The sequence below is a fragment of the Nicotiana sylvestris genome, chromosome 2 (genome assembly GCF_000393655.2).
Source record: "Nicotiana sylvestris chromosome 2, ASM39365v2, whole genome shotgun sequence".
In the NCBI taxonomy this organism is placed as follows: Eukaryota; Viridiplantae; Streptophyta; class Magnoliopsida; order Solanales; family Solanaceae; genus Nicotiana; species Nicotiana sylvestris.
The window spans coordinates 83,132,476-83,148,485 of NC_091058.1; the positions used below are offsets into that span (position 1 = coordinate 83,132,476).

Consider the following 16,010-nt stretch of genomic DNA (forward strand, 5'->3'; position numbering starts at 1 on the left):
ATTTAAGAGAGAGTTCGGTGGCTTGTGAGCCTTAGACGATGTGGTTTTATGCTTGGGTCTCATGTGGTGAGTCTGGGTTGAGGAATTGTGGTGTTACGGCAAGGCAAAGTATCAATTTGAAGGAAATTTAGAAGGAATTAGTATCAATAGGATAGCTTGGTAGTTGGCCGGATCGACATGGTAAAGATATGATTAGTCCTTTGGGTGATTACGAGGTAATGAGTTTCTGCGGGTGTTTCCGATAATTCTCTTGGGTTTTTAGTGGCCTGCGTAGCTTAGTTGAGTTAGAAGGATTCAGTTCGAATGATTTAGTTTTGTGCGAATGGAATTTGAAAAGTTCTTGATGATTCTACCATGGTTAGAGGTGTGTATTTTCCACGGGCATGAAGAGCAGGGGATGTATAGTTATTTTCTCCCAACTGAGGTCCAATAGAAAAGTTCTTGTCTAGTTGAGTACGTAGTTGTGTGTGACTCGGAATGGATATGAATTTCTCATATTTACCTTATGCCGGTATGGTATATGCGGTATGTTGTGCAAGACTTAGATTTGCATGTGTAAGGTCATATATCAGTTCTGAAAGGAAGGCCACAATTCTTAGGCAGCAACGATAGTTTCAGATAATTAGAGAAATGAGCTTCAGATGATTTGGGAAATGATCTTCAGATGATTAAGGAAATGGGAATGCTAATTGGAGTGATTTGACGAGGGTATATTTTTCAGAAAAAGGCAATGTGATTAAGTTGATGTTACTTCGGTAGTGTTGCAGCACTCTCTTGCTATATCTACTGCTGATATTCGAGTTTGCTTGGTGGCACAAAAGAATTTTAGAGTATCTCTCGTGGAATGATTGAGTATTAGAGGTATGGTATGTATTTAGATGACGAAATTGGGATCGGATATGATGATTTGTGTACCATATGGATTTGGAGACGGGAAGGTCTCACAAACAGGTTATGTTGTGGTTGTAGGTCATGTGAATCGGCGCTGCTTAGTGACTATCAGGTTTGGAGACCCGAGTGGATCTTGTGCTGCTTGCTATGTTAGATTCTAATGTAATATTGGGTATAGACTGGTTGTCTTTGTGTCGTTTTATTCTGGACTATTGCGCTAAGGCGGCGATGTTGGCTATGCCAGGAATGCCACGAATTGAGTGGCGAGGTTCGACGGATTTCATGTCCTAGCCGAGTGGTTTTATATTCTAAGACCCAGCATATGGCTAGGAAGGATTGTCTTTCTTATTCGGGCTTCCATGATGGATGTCAGTGCAGAGACTCCTACCATTGATTCAGCTCCGGTGGTGAGGGACTTTTCGGATGTGTTTCTTGTGGCTGGACATGTCGTCGGCCGGGGTTGTTGATTTCGGTATTGATTTGGTGCTGGGCACCGTATCGTATGGCACCGGCAGAGTGAGGGAAGTTGAAGGAGTAGCTTCTGGAACTCCTTGATAAGGGGTTTATTGGTAGACCTATATGGATGTGTGTTCTGCATCGAGACGGCCTTGTTGACTTCGAGTCACTATTGGTGAGGGATGTGTTGATTCAGTTGTTCTTGAGCTATTAGTGCTATGAGGTGATCTATGAATTACTTTTCTCTGTTGCGAGACGTTATGATTTGTTGGTTATAGGCACAAATGGTGCGGTTCCATTGGGGTTTCATAGTGGAAGTCGAGCGGGAAAGAGTACTGGTTATTGCTCGGTGGATGGCGTATCGGTTGTGTCCCTTCGGGTATGTGTAATGTTATGTCAATTTCTTTGTAGTGATTATAATTATTGCCTTTGTTTTAGACACCATATTGCGCATGGTTGTCGATTTTTGAGCATAGTCACTTGAGGTGTTTCATGTGGACTAGTGTGTGGATGAGGTCGCGCATTGGAGCGAAGCTATGTGGACGGTGTAATCCTGCGGGTTAGATTTGTGTGTTTTGGTTCTATGATGTGTGACGGGTTCTCAGCATTGTGTTGTGGTGGTACTGGGGAGCTTGTGGTACAACTCTTTCATTTGAGTCATTTTCATGATTTGAGTATGTTCGGATTGTTGCTTATTGGTGCGCGAATTTCACAAGTTGAGGCTTTAGCCTGTATGATGTGTCATGTCACTAGAGTAGTGTGTTGGATTAGATGAGATCATTAGGTTCATTAATGAATATAACGGATTCAGTTTCATCATGTTGGAAGGATAATATCGAGGTTCGGCTCAGAAATTTGCTATGGTCTTTGCCAAAGGAGAAGTGGCTTCATGAATGGTTGATCTGAGCGAAGGTTATGGTTTACTGTGTGTTTCATTTATCATTGGCAGTATATGGAAGTATTGGAATGAGACTTTAGTTGATAAGAGTTTTTTTATCGATATTCGGGTGTTGTGTGCAGCTGTCGTGATTAGAAGTTATCACTACAAGTGTTTGAGTTATGTGGTATATCATATGATTTCACCTGAGGTTGCAAGTATGGGTTATTATAGCTTGTTCGGGCTTATGCAGAGTATAGATGTGAGATTTTGATCTTGTGGATGATTTCAGGAGTGGAAATGTAGTTCTAAGGTTTGTGGGCTAGGCTGGATTGTGAAATTTCGATTGCGTGGTGTTATCGGGTATATGAGATAGGGTGACGGGGGTCACCCCTGGGTATGTGCATGGTAAGGTTATTCAGCGATTGGTTAGCTTTTGGAACAACTCTGGGCACGTTCGAGGACGAATGTATGTTTAAGTGGGGGAGGATGTAACAACCCGACCGATCTTTTTGAGCTTTTGTATCTTGCTTGTCAGTTCTTGGGCATGACTTGCCCCGTGTGATTTGTTGTGACTTATGTAAATCGTTGGTTTTGGTTTTCAGGGTAAGCGGAATGAATTTGGAAGAACAGTTCTCAGTTTGAAGCTTGAAATTTGAAAAGTTTGATCAAGATTTGACTTGTTGCTATATGATCTCGGATCGGAATTTTTATGATTTGGTTAGCTCCGTTAGGTGATTTGGGACTTAGGAGTGTGATCGGAATGCATTTTGGAAGTCCGTGGAAGGTTTAGGCTTGAATTGGCGAAATTGAGATTTTGGCGTTTTCCGGTTGATAGGTGAGATTTTTATATAGGGGTCGGAATGGAATTCCAAAAGTTTTAGTAGCTCCATTGTGTTATTTTTGACGTGTGTGCAAAATTTCAGGTCATTCGGACGTGGTTTCGTTGGGTTTTTGATCAAAAGCGTAATTCGGAAGATTTTGAAATTCTTAGGCTTGAATTCGATGCAAATTTGGTGTTTTAATGTTTTTTGAGTGTTTCGAAGGTTGGAACAAGTTTGAATGGGGTTATGGGGTATTTTGGAATGTTTGGTTGAGGTCCCGAGGGCCTCGGGTGAGTTTCGGGTGGTCAATCGGACCATTTCATGTTGTAAAAAATTGCAGAATTGCTGTTGTTGGTGTTGCGGGTTTTTGACCTTCGCGTTCACATGCATGTCCTGCATTCGCTAAGGGTTAAGGTGCGAGGCTGTGGAGTTGGCCTTTGCATTCGCGATGATGGTTCCGCGATCGCGACGATGTGAAGTCTTTGGTCATCGCGTTCGCGAGGTTCAGGTCGCGTTCGCATAGAGGAAGAAGGATAGATGGGTCCTCAGTGCATTTGTTGTACGCGTTCGCGTAGTTGAGGTCGTGATCGTGAGGTGTTGAGTGTGTTGTGCATCACGTTCACGAGAGCTTTCTCACGTTCGTGTAGAAGAGATTTCGGTCAGTGAAGCAGTGTGCTTCGCGAAAGCGAGGGATATGCCGCGTTCACGATGAAGAAATGTCTGGGCAGACAATTTATATTTTAAATTGAGGGTTTAAGTCCAATTTCATAAAAACTCTTGGAGAGCTCGGTATTAGGTGGAATTTGAGGAGATTTTCAGTGGAGCTATTGAGGTAAGTATTCTTCACTCATATTTGGTTTAATTCCATGATTTGGTCATGAATTTCATCATTCAATTTGAGAAATTAGAGTGAAAATTGGGGGAAAAAGGAAGAAAAGTTTGAGATTTCTTTTGGACATTTCAATGGGCAATTGAGGTCGGATTTTGATGAATTTGATATGGGTAGACTCGTGAGTGAACGAGGATTTTATTGATGTGATTTTTTATCGGATTTCGAGACGTGGGCCCGGGAAACGGGTTTGAGAAATTTTGGGATTTTTGATGTAAATTGGATATTTTCAAGTGGGCTTTGTTCCCTTAGCATATTTTAAAGATTATGTACTGATTGCGGCTAGATTTGGATCATGGTCGATTCGTGAGGGCAAAGGCATCGCGGGCTAGAGTTTGGACCGGATCGAGGTGAGTAATGATTGTAAATGATGTTCTGAGGGTATGAAACCCCGGATTGCATATCGTTGTGCTATATTGAGGTGACGCACATGCTAGATGACGAGCGTGGGGTCGTGCACTATAGGGTATTGTGACGTAGTCCATCCCGAATGACTGTTTTACTGCGTATTTGATTGAAAACTATTTGCTATCGTCATGTTTTGGGCTGAATGCCATATTTGGGCCTCGTGCCAATTATTTGAACCCTTCGGGGATTTTTATTAATATTTCCTCACTGTTTTGACTTTAAACTTGTACTCAGTCATGCTATATTCTACTATTTTCAAAACTCAGCCATGTTTACTCTGCTTTAACACTAGAAATGATATTTCAAATAATATTTTAGGCTGAGCACCATGTTTTACTGTTGCCCGATTGGCTTATGTGATTTTGATTGAGTAAGGCCGAGGGCCTGTGCTATGAGGATACTTTTGGGTCGGGTTACACGCCGCAGCGGTGATACACTGATTATGATTATGAGGTCGAGGGCCTGAGATATGTACGCCACGAGGTGGCTTGTTGATATGAGGCCGAGAGCCTAGTGATGATGCCACGATATGGCTTGATCGCTTAAGCCATAATGGGCCCCTCCAGGAGTCTGCACACCCCTAGTGAGCGCGGGTACCCATTGTGATGTGAGATTGAGCCCGATGGGCTGGTATTGTTCTGAGATGTTGCCCGGGGGCGAATTTGTTGGCACGGTGCCTGAGGGGTGATCCTTAATGTGTTTATTTTTTCTTAATTGCCTGTCAAATTACCTGCTTAATTGTTGAAAAAGGCTTTTCATGATGTTAAATTTGAGTTAAATGATTTTTACCTATCTTTCACTGGTTTATTGTTTTAAGGGTTTTACTGCTTCATTATAGCATGACTTGTGCCTTATGTGATTTCCTGCTTTGAGTCTTTATTTATGATTATTACTCACTGAGTTGGAGTACTTACTTTACTCCCTACACCATGTGTGCAAATTCAGGCGTATCTAATCACGCTCCCGAGTACTGATCATTTCCAGCTCAGGCGGATCCAAGGAGTCTCTAGGTAGCTGTCGGCGTTCACAGCCTGGAGCTCTTCTCTATCTTATTTCTTCATGTTCTTAGTTTCTGTATTAAACTCTATAGTTTGATTTGGAGTATTCCGGATTGTTTAGATGCTCATGACTAGTGACACCCCGGTATCAGGCTGTGTTGGGTTATTTTTCTCGAATATACTATTAACTGCTTAAACCTTGGTTTATTGGATCATGCTTAGATTGTTTCTTAACGCTTAACTGTTAAATACTGAAATGGGTAGTGTCGGTTGGCCTTGTCTTCACGAGAGGTGTCATCACGACCGGATCCGGGTTTAGGGTTCGTGACACTTTTAGCAGTCCAATGGCACAAAAGCACCCAGGATTTCAATGGAGCAATCCAAATGGTGTAGAGAACTCTCAAAGCTTCCAGAAGCAACAAGTACAAGGTCTATTGGGATACCAGAATCAGAATCATGGACAACCAAACTATAGACCTTATCAACAAGCAGGGCTATATTAGCAAAGGCCTCAACAAGCTCATTCAAGTCTTGATGACCTTTTGTATAAGTACATTAAGTTCACCGATGAAAAGATGGAAAGCCAGGGTTCAGCCCTCAAAAATCTGGAAATGAAATTAAGTCAACTGGCAACTCTTGTGTCAGAAAAGATTCAAGGTCCCTTGCCAAGCAATACAGAGAAAAATCCAAAGGAGCACGTTAAAGCCATCGCCTTATGGTCAGGTAAGGAGCTTGATGAACCATATGCAGACAAGTCAAAACAATAGGTAAACAAGGGTAAGAATGTTGAAATACCTTCTGAACTATCTGAAGATAAAGAATTCAAGAAAAAAGAAGAAAAGAATATTGAAAAATTGACTCCTTTCTCTTTGACAATTCCTTTTCCACAAAAACTGAAAAGAGAAAATCTTGATAATCAATTTTCAAAGTTTGTAGAGATTTTAAAACAAATTCACATTAATATTCCTTTCACTGATGCTTTGTTGCAAATGCCTTCTTATGCCAAATTCCTAAAAGAAATTTTGCCATGTAAAAGGAAATTGGAAGAAGTTTCTATGGTGATGCTTACTGAAAAATATAGTGCTATACTTCAAAATAAGCTACCACAAAAACTTGGTGATCCAGGTAGTTTTACAATTCCATGCACTTTGGGAGGGGTATATTTTGAGAAAACACTTTGTGATTCTAGAGCTTTAATTAACTTGATGCTATTTTCTATCTTTAGAAAATTAAATCTTGGTGAAATGAAAGACATAGGTGTTTCTCTTCAGTTTGCATATCAAAGTACTAAGAAACCTAAGGGAATAATTGAAAATGTGCTCGTAAGAGTAAATAAGTTTGTTTTCCCTATAGATTTAATAGTACTTGAAATGAAGGAATGTCCTGATGAACCAATTATTTTGGGTAGACCATTTCTTGCCACAGGGAGAGCAATCATAGATGTCCATCAAGGACAACTGATTTTGAGAGTTGATGAAGAAAGAGTCATTTTTGATATGCAAAAGATATTAAGATTTTCAGGAGATGAGACATCATCTTCATGTTTTTCGATTGACATGCTTATTTATCTTACATATGAATTCAAAGATGATCAGTTGATTCCAGACTCAATGGAAAGATGTTTGGCCAAATCTGGCACCATACAAGATGATGACCCTATCATCAGAGGAGAAGCCGAAATACTAGAAAAAGATTTTGCAGAGGAGGATATGCAACCAGTACAAGTTTAACCAAAAATTGAACTCAAAGTTCTCCCAACTCATTTAAAATATGTTTATCTTGAGGAAGAATTATTTCCAGTAATTGTTTCATCTTCTCTTACTGCATGACAAGAAGAAAAACGGATTGAAGTGTTGAAAGCACACAAAGGAGCCTCGGGATGGACTATCGAAGATATCAAAGGGATTAATCCAGCTATTTGTACGCACAAAATTCTCATGGAGGATAGCTACAGGCCAATAGTCCAGCCCCAAAGGAGATTGAATTCAGCAATGCAGGAAGTAGTAAAAAAGGAGATCGTAAAGCTTTTGGCGGCAGGTATTATTTATCCCATTTCAGATAGCCCGTGGGTAAGCCCTATTCAGGTAGTACCAAAGAAAGAAGGTATGACGATTATAAAAAATGAAATTAATGAACTTATACCTACCAGAACTGTCACGGGATGGAGAGTCTGTATTGATTACAAACGTCTCAGTGATGCCACTAGAAAAGATCATTTTTCTTTACCATTTATTGATCGAATGTTAGAAAGAATTGCAGGATATGGTTTTTACTATTTTCTTGATGGCTATTCAGGGTATAACCAAATACCAATTGCACCTGAAGATCAGGACAAAACAACTTTCACATGTCCTAATAGAACATATGCCTATAGGAGAATGTCATTTGGTCTATGCAACGTCCCTACTACATTTCAGCGTTGCATGTTAGCAATTTTTTCTGACATGACCCAAAATTTCTTGAAAATTTTATAGATGATTTTACACTCTTTAGCAAAACATTTGAGGATTGTCTTCATCACTTGACCTTAGTTCTTAAGAGATGTGAAGAGTCAAACTTGATTCTTAATTGGAAAAAATATTATTTTATAGTTATTGAGGGAATTGTTTTAGGACATAAAATCACTGCTAAAGGGATAGAAGTTGATAAGGCTAAAATTGATCTCGTAGTAGGATTACCCCCTCCCACAACTGTTAAAGGCATTAGAAGCTTTCTAGGTCATGCAGGTTTTTACAGACGGTTCATAAAAAACTTTTCAAAGATTTCAAAACAGTTGACTAAACTTTTGATGAAAAATATTAAGTTTGTTTTTTAGGTGATTGTCTGAAAGAATTTGAGACCCTTAAGGAAAAGTTATCAATCGCCCCTGTAGTTGTGTCCCCAGACTGGAATCAACCTTTTGAGGTCATGTGTGATGCTAGTGATACAGTAGTTGGAGCTGTTTTAGGCCAGAGAAATGATAAGATCTTTCGTCCCATTTACTATACTAGTAGAACAATGAATGAGGCTCAACTAAATTATGCCACAACAGAAAAAGAGTTACTAGCAGTAGTATTTGCTTTTGATAAATTTCGATCTTATTTAATAAGAAACAAGGTCACTGTTTTTACTGATCATGTGACTTTAAAATACCTCTTAGCAAAGAAAGATACTCGGCCTAGATTGTTAAGATAGATTTTGCTTCTACAAGAATTTGACCTTGAGATAAAAAACAAAAAAGGAACAGAGAATCAAGTAGCTGACCATTTGTCTAGATTAGAAAATTCCCCCCTTGAGTTTAGCAAAATAAAAGAAGAATTTCCTGATGAACATACTTTCTCAGTTAACTCAATTGTGACTCAATCACCCTAGTTTGCAGATATTGCAAACTACTTGGCTGGAAAGTGGATACCCCAAGATCTCTCTTACTAGCAAAGAAAAAAGCTTATATCTGATGCAAAGTATTATTTATGGAATGAACCTTACTTGTTTAAAAATTGTGCAGATAATATCATTAGAAGATATGTGCCTAAGGAAGAGATGTACAAAATTTTATATCATTGTCATGATGGAGCAATTGGAGGTCATTATGCAGCAAATCGAACAACCTTTAAAGTTTTAGAAGCTGGATTTTTCTGGCCGACTCTCTTTAAAAATGCCCGAGCATATGTTTCACAATGTGACAGGTGTCAAAGAACAGGTAACATTACTAAGACAGATGAGATACCATTGCAATCAATACAAGTATGTGAAATATTTGATTGTTTGGGGAATAGATTTCATGGGTCTTTTTCCTTCTTCTCATTCTTTTGAATATATCCTTGTGGCTGTGGATTATGTGATGGGTTGAATCCATCCCCACAAGGAAAAATAATGCTCGAACTGTGTGCAATTTTCTCAAAAAAAATATTTTTACCAGATTTGGCTCACCACGAGTCATCATTAGTGACCAAGGGACTCATTTTATAAATAGACAATTTTCTGCTTTGCTAAAATATGGTGTGACTCATAAAACAGGAACACCATATCATTCTCAAACTCAAGGGCAAGTTGAAGTTTCCAACCGTGAGTTAGAAAGAATTCTTGAAAAAATGGTTGGAATCTCAAGAAAAGACTAGGCTTTAAAATTAGATGATGCATTATAGGCATACCAAACGGCATATAAAACGCCAATTGGAACATCCCCCTATAGATTAGTCTTTGGGAAAGCTTGTCATTTGCTAGTTGAATTAGAACACAAAGCTTTTTGGGCACTAAAAGCATTAAACTTTGAATTAGCCGATGCTAGTAAAAATAGATTTTTTCAGGTTAATGAATTGGAAGAAATGAGGTTGGAAGCCTATGAAAATACAAAACTTTTTAAAGAAAAAACAAAAAATGGCATGACAATTTGATCTGAATAAAAAGTTGTAAAATTGGAGATCAAGTGCTTCTTTACAATAGTCGACCCATGCTATTCCCAAGAAAATTAAAATCAAGGTAGACAGGTCCTTACAATGTAACAAATGTTACTCCATATGGAACAATTGAAATCCAACAGAACAATGTAGGTGACAAGTTCAAGGTAAATGGTCAAAGACTAAAATTGTACTTTGGAGGACATTTTGAGCAACATTCATCGGTCACTTTGATAGACTAAATGAAATTCACAGGTAATACGTCGAAATGACGACATTAAACTCAGAACTATAGTAACATACCCATAGCCATTGAGGGTGAAGCAATGGAGCCTTATAAGTCCAACATAAGTTTGATAATTAAATGCTTAACCAATTAATCTGGTCAATATCCAGGTTACTGTACAACCAGAGCATCTCATGAAGGCCTCTAAAAAAATAGAGTCACCTACACAAGAGCAACTCCATGGTGATCGATATGCCTAAGTAAATGGTTGGTCAACCATTTAATGTTTCAAAACCGAATGCTGGCTCAGGTAATTTTTGGTTTATATTTAAACCAGGACCAAATGATTGATAAGGTCTTAAATTAGTCAGTCTATTACACATAGAACATGTGTAGTCACAGTTTCTTTCAAGCTTTCTTCTGTGATTGTAAATTTGAAATCCAAAAAGATTTTTTATTTTATTTTATGAACATTAGAATTAATTTTTTATTTTCCTTAAATTAATAATTATATATGTATATCTCTTATCACATGTTTTATCCAGGAGGATGAAACAGTTCACGTGTGGAGGGGGTATATTCTGATGCATTTCTAGTATATGTTATATATGAATCTAATTAATAAATATATATGTTTATATAAAGTTCTATTTTCTTTATATCTTTATATATAATTATTTTTCTATCCTCTATCCTATTTGTAGGTGTTTAAGTAACAAAATAAACTTTTTACTATATGTCCAATGATTAATTCTTTTCATCTTCACCATGTAAATTCCATATCTATGATTTTGATTTTTTGAAGGCAGGAGAAAACATCTTTATCTCCGAAAATCATTGGAATTGAGAACAATTATGATCGCAAAACAGGTAGAATCAGTAAACTTGGCTAGAACTTGTTCTAAATGTTTCTCAAGACGAAATAATAGGTGACACTGATTTTTGAAAAATAAAATTAGGCTTTCTTTGATTTACCATTTTTTAGCATTCTTATTTTCTAACCAAATACTTATAAATATTCTATTAGAACCCTTACTTGAGCCTTTATCCCATTTAATTCAACACCGTGATTTCTTATAAAGAAGAAGGAAAAGAAAAAAAAAAGAAAAAAAAAGGAGTAATTATATATATACATATATAGTCATGAGATCTTCCAGCTAAAAATGAGCAGAGATTGGTGTATATATATTTTTTTTAAATGATGGAAGAAGAAGAAGAAGAAGAAGAAGAAGAAAAATTTATGTGAATATAAGATATTTGAGATTACAAAAAAAAAGGTTATCAAAGGGAGGAAATGTCGAGTACCAAGAAATATTTTCTCCAAGCTGGGGAAATAAGTTACTCTAAAAATGTCTTTATCCTACCAGCCTGAAGCCTAACATAACAAGCCAAGAAAAGTCCTAGAAAGATTCTAAAAATCAGTGTTAAACCTATATTAGTGGAGAAAAATATAAAGAGCAAGCTTGTGGACAAGAGTACGATATTAACTGAATAAGTGATCATAAATCTATTAATTCTGAAAGATTCAAGGGGAGAAGATTGCAAGTTCTTGTTGCTCAAAGCAGAATTCAGAAATAAGGTAAAAGATTTGGTGAATTTAAAAAGGTTAATTACATTGACCATATTGGATGATATTTATTTTGTATAAATTTTCTATCCTACAATAGTTATGGATTTTGGAAAATATATTTTTAAAGTATTCTTTTTCCTCGAGAACGAGCAAAAGTTCAAGTATGGGAGTATTTGATGGATATAAATTTTTCATGTAATTTCATATGTAAAAAATAATTTTTTAAAATAAAATATGAATAATAATATCCTATCCTCGCATATTTTCTAACATTTCTTGTCGTAAAAAGAAATTATGAAAAAGAAGGAAAGAAGCTAAAAGACAAGAGAATGAAGCAAAGCCACAGTTGTACACATCATGTTCATATTCGCAAATGTAGAATATACATATGGGCTTATGGAAAGAGACAATTAGAGATGAAAAAGAGCTATAGATGCATATGTGGAATCTATATACACAAAGGTCACATTTGCATATATGGAACCTACATTTGCAAATCTAACCCATGAAGTCAAGAATGAAAGCAAAAGAGTCATATATGCATGTGTGGAATCTATACTTGCAAAAGTCACAAGTGCCATATTTACATATATAGAATCTACATACACAAAGGTCACTTCGCAGACATGGATTTCACATTCTCAAAAGTGGAGAATGACAAAAGCTACTCATCTTTTCCTATAAATAGCAAGCTCTCTTTGTATAAAGATAAATCTTAGTAAGACAAGAACTAGTCTTGATCTTCTTTCTTTGTAGTAAAAATATTTCCTTAGTCTTTTAAATATTTCTAGTCTTCTAAATATATTTTTTAGCTTTTCTTACTCCATAATGGAGTAATTTCTTTTTGTTGGGATAGTTGATGGAGCTTGATATATTTTATAATATTATCTTAGTTTTTATATATTCTTGTCTTGAAACCTTTTATTTACATTTCATAATATGCTGAAATAATGGTTTTGTCACGACCCAAAATTCAATAAAGATCGTGATGGTGCCGGACACCATTGTCAGGCAAGCCAAAAATAAATAACTAGTAACTTCTCGATTTAAATATTTCCGAAATCACTTCTTTTATAAGTTTAAACAATAAGGAATAAATTTCCACAGAATAAATAGTGATATCTTTACCAATTTCAAAATACTAACTACTTCCATAGATATCCCAGAACCCGATATCACAAGTGCATGAACATTTACTAGGGAATGAAATAAAATACAGTAGTTGTCCAGTATACAAAGTGGACAGAAATGAAAATACAGTACAATACTCTGAAGGAGAATCTGCTGGTTGCGGGTCGTCTCGATAAGTGCAGCTCACCTAAGTCTTCGTATTAACCATGCCGCTATGCCACTAAGCCACTAGCCACATATGAACCTGTGCAACAAAAATGTACAACAAGTGTAGTATGAGTACGAAAACAACATGTACCCAATGAGTATCTCGTCTATTCTCGAAGAAGTAGAGACGAGAGGTCGACTTCGACACTTACTAGTGGTCCAATAGTAATATAATAATCATGGATTTATTAAGAACGACAGTAATTTCAAATAAGTCACGAACAGGTGAAAGTTCCTTTTTATATTAAAAGTCTCCGGATTCATAATCTATTAAATTTCAATTATCTCCAGGCTAGGAGGGAAAATATTAATATCAATAAATCTCAAGGCAAGCAATACAAGCATGCACAAATCATGCCGAGGTCGTACGGCCCAATCCAACAATATTTAAACTGTGCACTGCCAGAGGGTCGAATGTTGCGAACCATAAATGCATCTATTTAATCTACCGAGGCGTTCGGCCCATTCCATAATAGATAAACACATTCAAACAATTAAATCAATAATTCATCAAGGAGCAAATATTCAGGAAAAGGCAAATTTCTCTTTTAAAACTCAAGAAATGATATCTAGCCTTTTTTTTATAAATTCATTTACACGTTCGATATGTTTTAAGCATTTTAAGTTTGTCAACAAGGTTGCAAGTATTACAAGAAAGCATGTTTTTGGGCCCTAAACTACCGGACTAAAGCATAATAGTATCTATGCACGGACTCTCTTCACCTCGTGCGTACGTAGCCCCCGCAAATAGGAGCACATAACCAATTAACTCACCTATAGGGACAATTCCCTCTTACAAGGTTAGAAAGGAGACTCACCTCGCTCCGAAATTTCCATAACCGGCTTCCAAGCTCTTCCAACGACTCCAATTGATGCACAACGCCCCAAAACTATTCAAACAACGGGCAAACCAATAACAAATCACTCTAATACTTGTAACAATTCAAATTATATAAGTTCCCAACTCCGCTCGAAAAATTGACAAAAATTCCCTCGGGACCACGTGCCCGGATTCCGAAATTTCTCGAAAATAAATTCTACCCATAGCTTTACTAACTCAAATATACAATTTGCTCTAATTTTCATGCTCAAATTCAAGGTAAAAGTCCAAAATTCCATATTTTATGTCTTCCCCAAAAATTCTAAATTTATACTAATTTTTCATGTCTAAATCCATGTAAGATCACATATTTAACTCAAAAATTGGAAGAAATCACTTACCTAGTGTTGCTTGGTGAAAATCCCTCCTTGAGCTCTCCAAAATCGTCCAAGCCAAATGAAAGAAATGGGCCAAAACACGTGTTTAAAAATATCTGCTCTGGCTTCATCGAGTTGTACCTTGCGTTGTGCAGGTTGTACATCCTATTATAATTTTCTCTTGTTGTACACCTTCTGTTAAAATGCCCATAACTCCTTGTGAAAATATCCAAATAACAAACAGTTTGAAGATTTAGAAAATAGACTCGAAGATATTTCATTTGATAAGTTGCACACCATATAACTCTTTATATATTCCGAGATATGAACTTCTAAAGTCGGTTGCATGCATCAGAAAATTCTGTCGAAAGTGCTCCACCAGCCATCTTCAATCGATCATAACTTTCTGACAAAATGTCCAAATCATGAATGGTTTAACTTTATGGAAACTAGAATGCAAGGCAAACAACTTTATGCTTTGTAAATTTTCAGATTCATTATATATTTCGAGATATAACCTTCCAAATTCAGCTCCGTGATTGCACTAGTTGCTGTCAAAACGCTTTCTGCATAAAATTTCAGGAACTCTTTGGTCCGAAATTCATTCCGTTAACCTTCCGAAATCCACCCGAGGCCCTTGGGACCTTAACCAATTATACCAACATGTCCCAAAATATGATACAAACTCATTTGAAGCCTCAAATCACATCAAACAACGTCGAAATCAAGAATCGTACACCAATCCAAACTTTATGAACTTTGAAATTTCAAACGTCTACACTCGATGCCGAAACCCGTCAAATCACGTCCGATTGACCTCAAATTTTGCACACAAGTCATATTCGACATTACGGACCTGCTCCAACTTTCGAAATTGGAATCCAACCCCGATATCAAAAAGTCAAACTCTCGGTCAAACTTCTCAAAAACCTTCAAATTTCTATCTTTAGCCAAATGACTTCAAAATGACCTACGGACCTCTGAATTCACTTCTGATCGCGCTCCCAACTCCATAATCACCATACGAAGCTACTCCCAGACTCGAAATACCAAACGGACATCGATAACACTGAAATGCACTTCAACCCAAACTTGTGAAATTTCTTCCAAAATGCTAACTTCCACAATAGGTGCCAAAATGCTCCCGGGTCATCCAAAGTTCGATCCGGGCATACGCCCAAGTCCGAAATCATCATACAAACCTGCTAGAACCTTCGAATCCCGATGTCATTTATACAAAAAGCCAACCTTAGTCAATTCTTTCAACTTAAAGCTTCCGAAATGAGACTTCTATTTCCAAATCAACTCCGAACTTCCCGAAATTCAATTCCGATCATGCACACAAATCATAATGCCTGAAGTGAAGTTGCTCATGGCCCCAAACTACTGAACGACGTGCTAGAGCTCAAAACAACCGATCGGGTCGTTACATTCTCTCCCACTTAAACATATGTTCGTCCTCGAACGTGCTGAGAACTACACTGAAGTCATCCAAAATCACTATTTACCACCTCGAGCACCTACCCGTGCTACCACAACTCCGTCGAGCACATTAGGTCGAGTAAATCTGAAGATGTCCTCTTTCATTCAAGCAAATAAGCTTAGAGCCCAATTCCAACATCTGGAATTCTCCGACAGGCATGTTTCCAATATATGAACACCGCATCAATCACTACACAAGGTACCAGAACATGACTGCATGCCTTTGCTGAATTCTCACCATGCACCACATCATTCATGGGACCATAATAACATTCTTTGATCATAATAACCGACATTCCCTGAATCTAATGCTCACAATGCACCTCATGATAGATATAAGTCTTGTTCCAACTCTCGCAATACTTCCATGTCGGAAGAGATGTGTAGAAATTCATAACCAACTGTCGAATCAACAAATCATTGGGTCTATACCCCTAACAGGAACCATCACCTCATTCTGAACCAAATAATGGTCTCT

The 16,010-nt window shown here is 37.3% G+C and overlaps 1 protein-coding gene across 1 annotated transcript; it reads left to right on the forward strand.

Moving 5' to 3' along the window:
- Positions 1 to 5,918: 5,918 nt before the first annotated feature.
- Positions 5,919 to 7,073, forward strand: LOC138885157 (uncharacterized). Its single transcript, XM_070166064.1, has 2 exons — positions 5,919 to 6,066; positions 6,157 to 7,073. The coding sequence occupies exons 1-2, from the start codon at positions 5,919 to 5,921 to the stop codon at positions 7,071 to 7,073; spliced, it is 1,065 nt and encodes a 354-aa protein (XP_070022165.1).
- Positions 7,074 to 16,010: the final 8,937 nt, after the last annotated feature.

Bases quoted from the DNA above. Each gene is read 5' to 3' on its own strand.
- LOC138885157 (XM_070166064.1), top strand. From the start codon at position 5,919: ATGGAAAGCCAGGGTTCAGCCCTCAAAAATCTGGAAATGAAATTAAGT. The intron at 6,067-6,156 runs GTAAGGAGCTTG...AACTATCTGAAG, and splicing joins AGCCATCGCCTTATGGTCAG to ATAAAGAATTCAAGAAAAAA.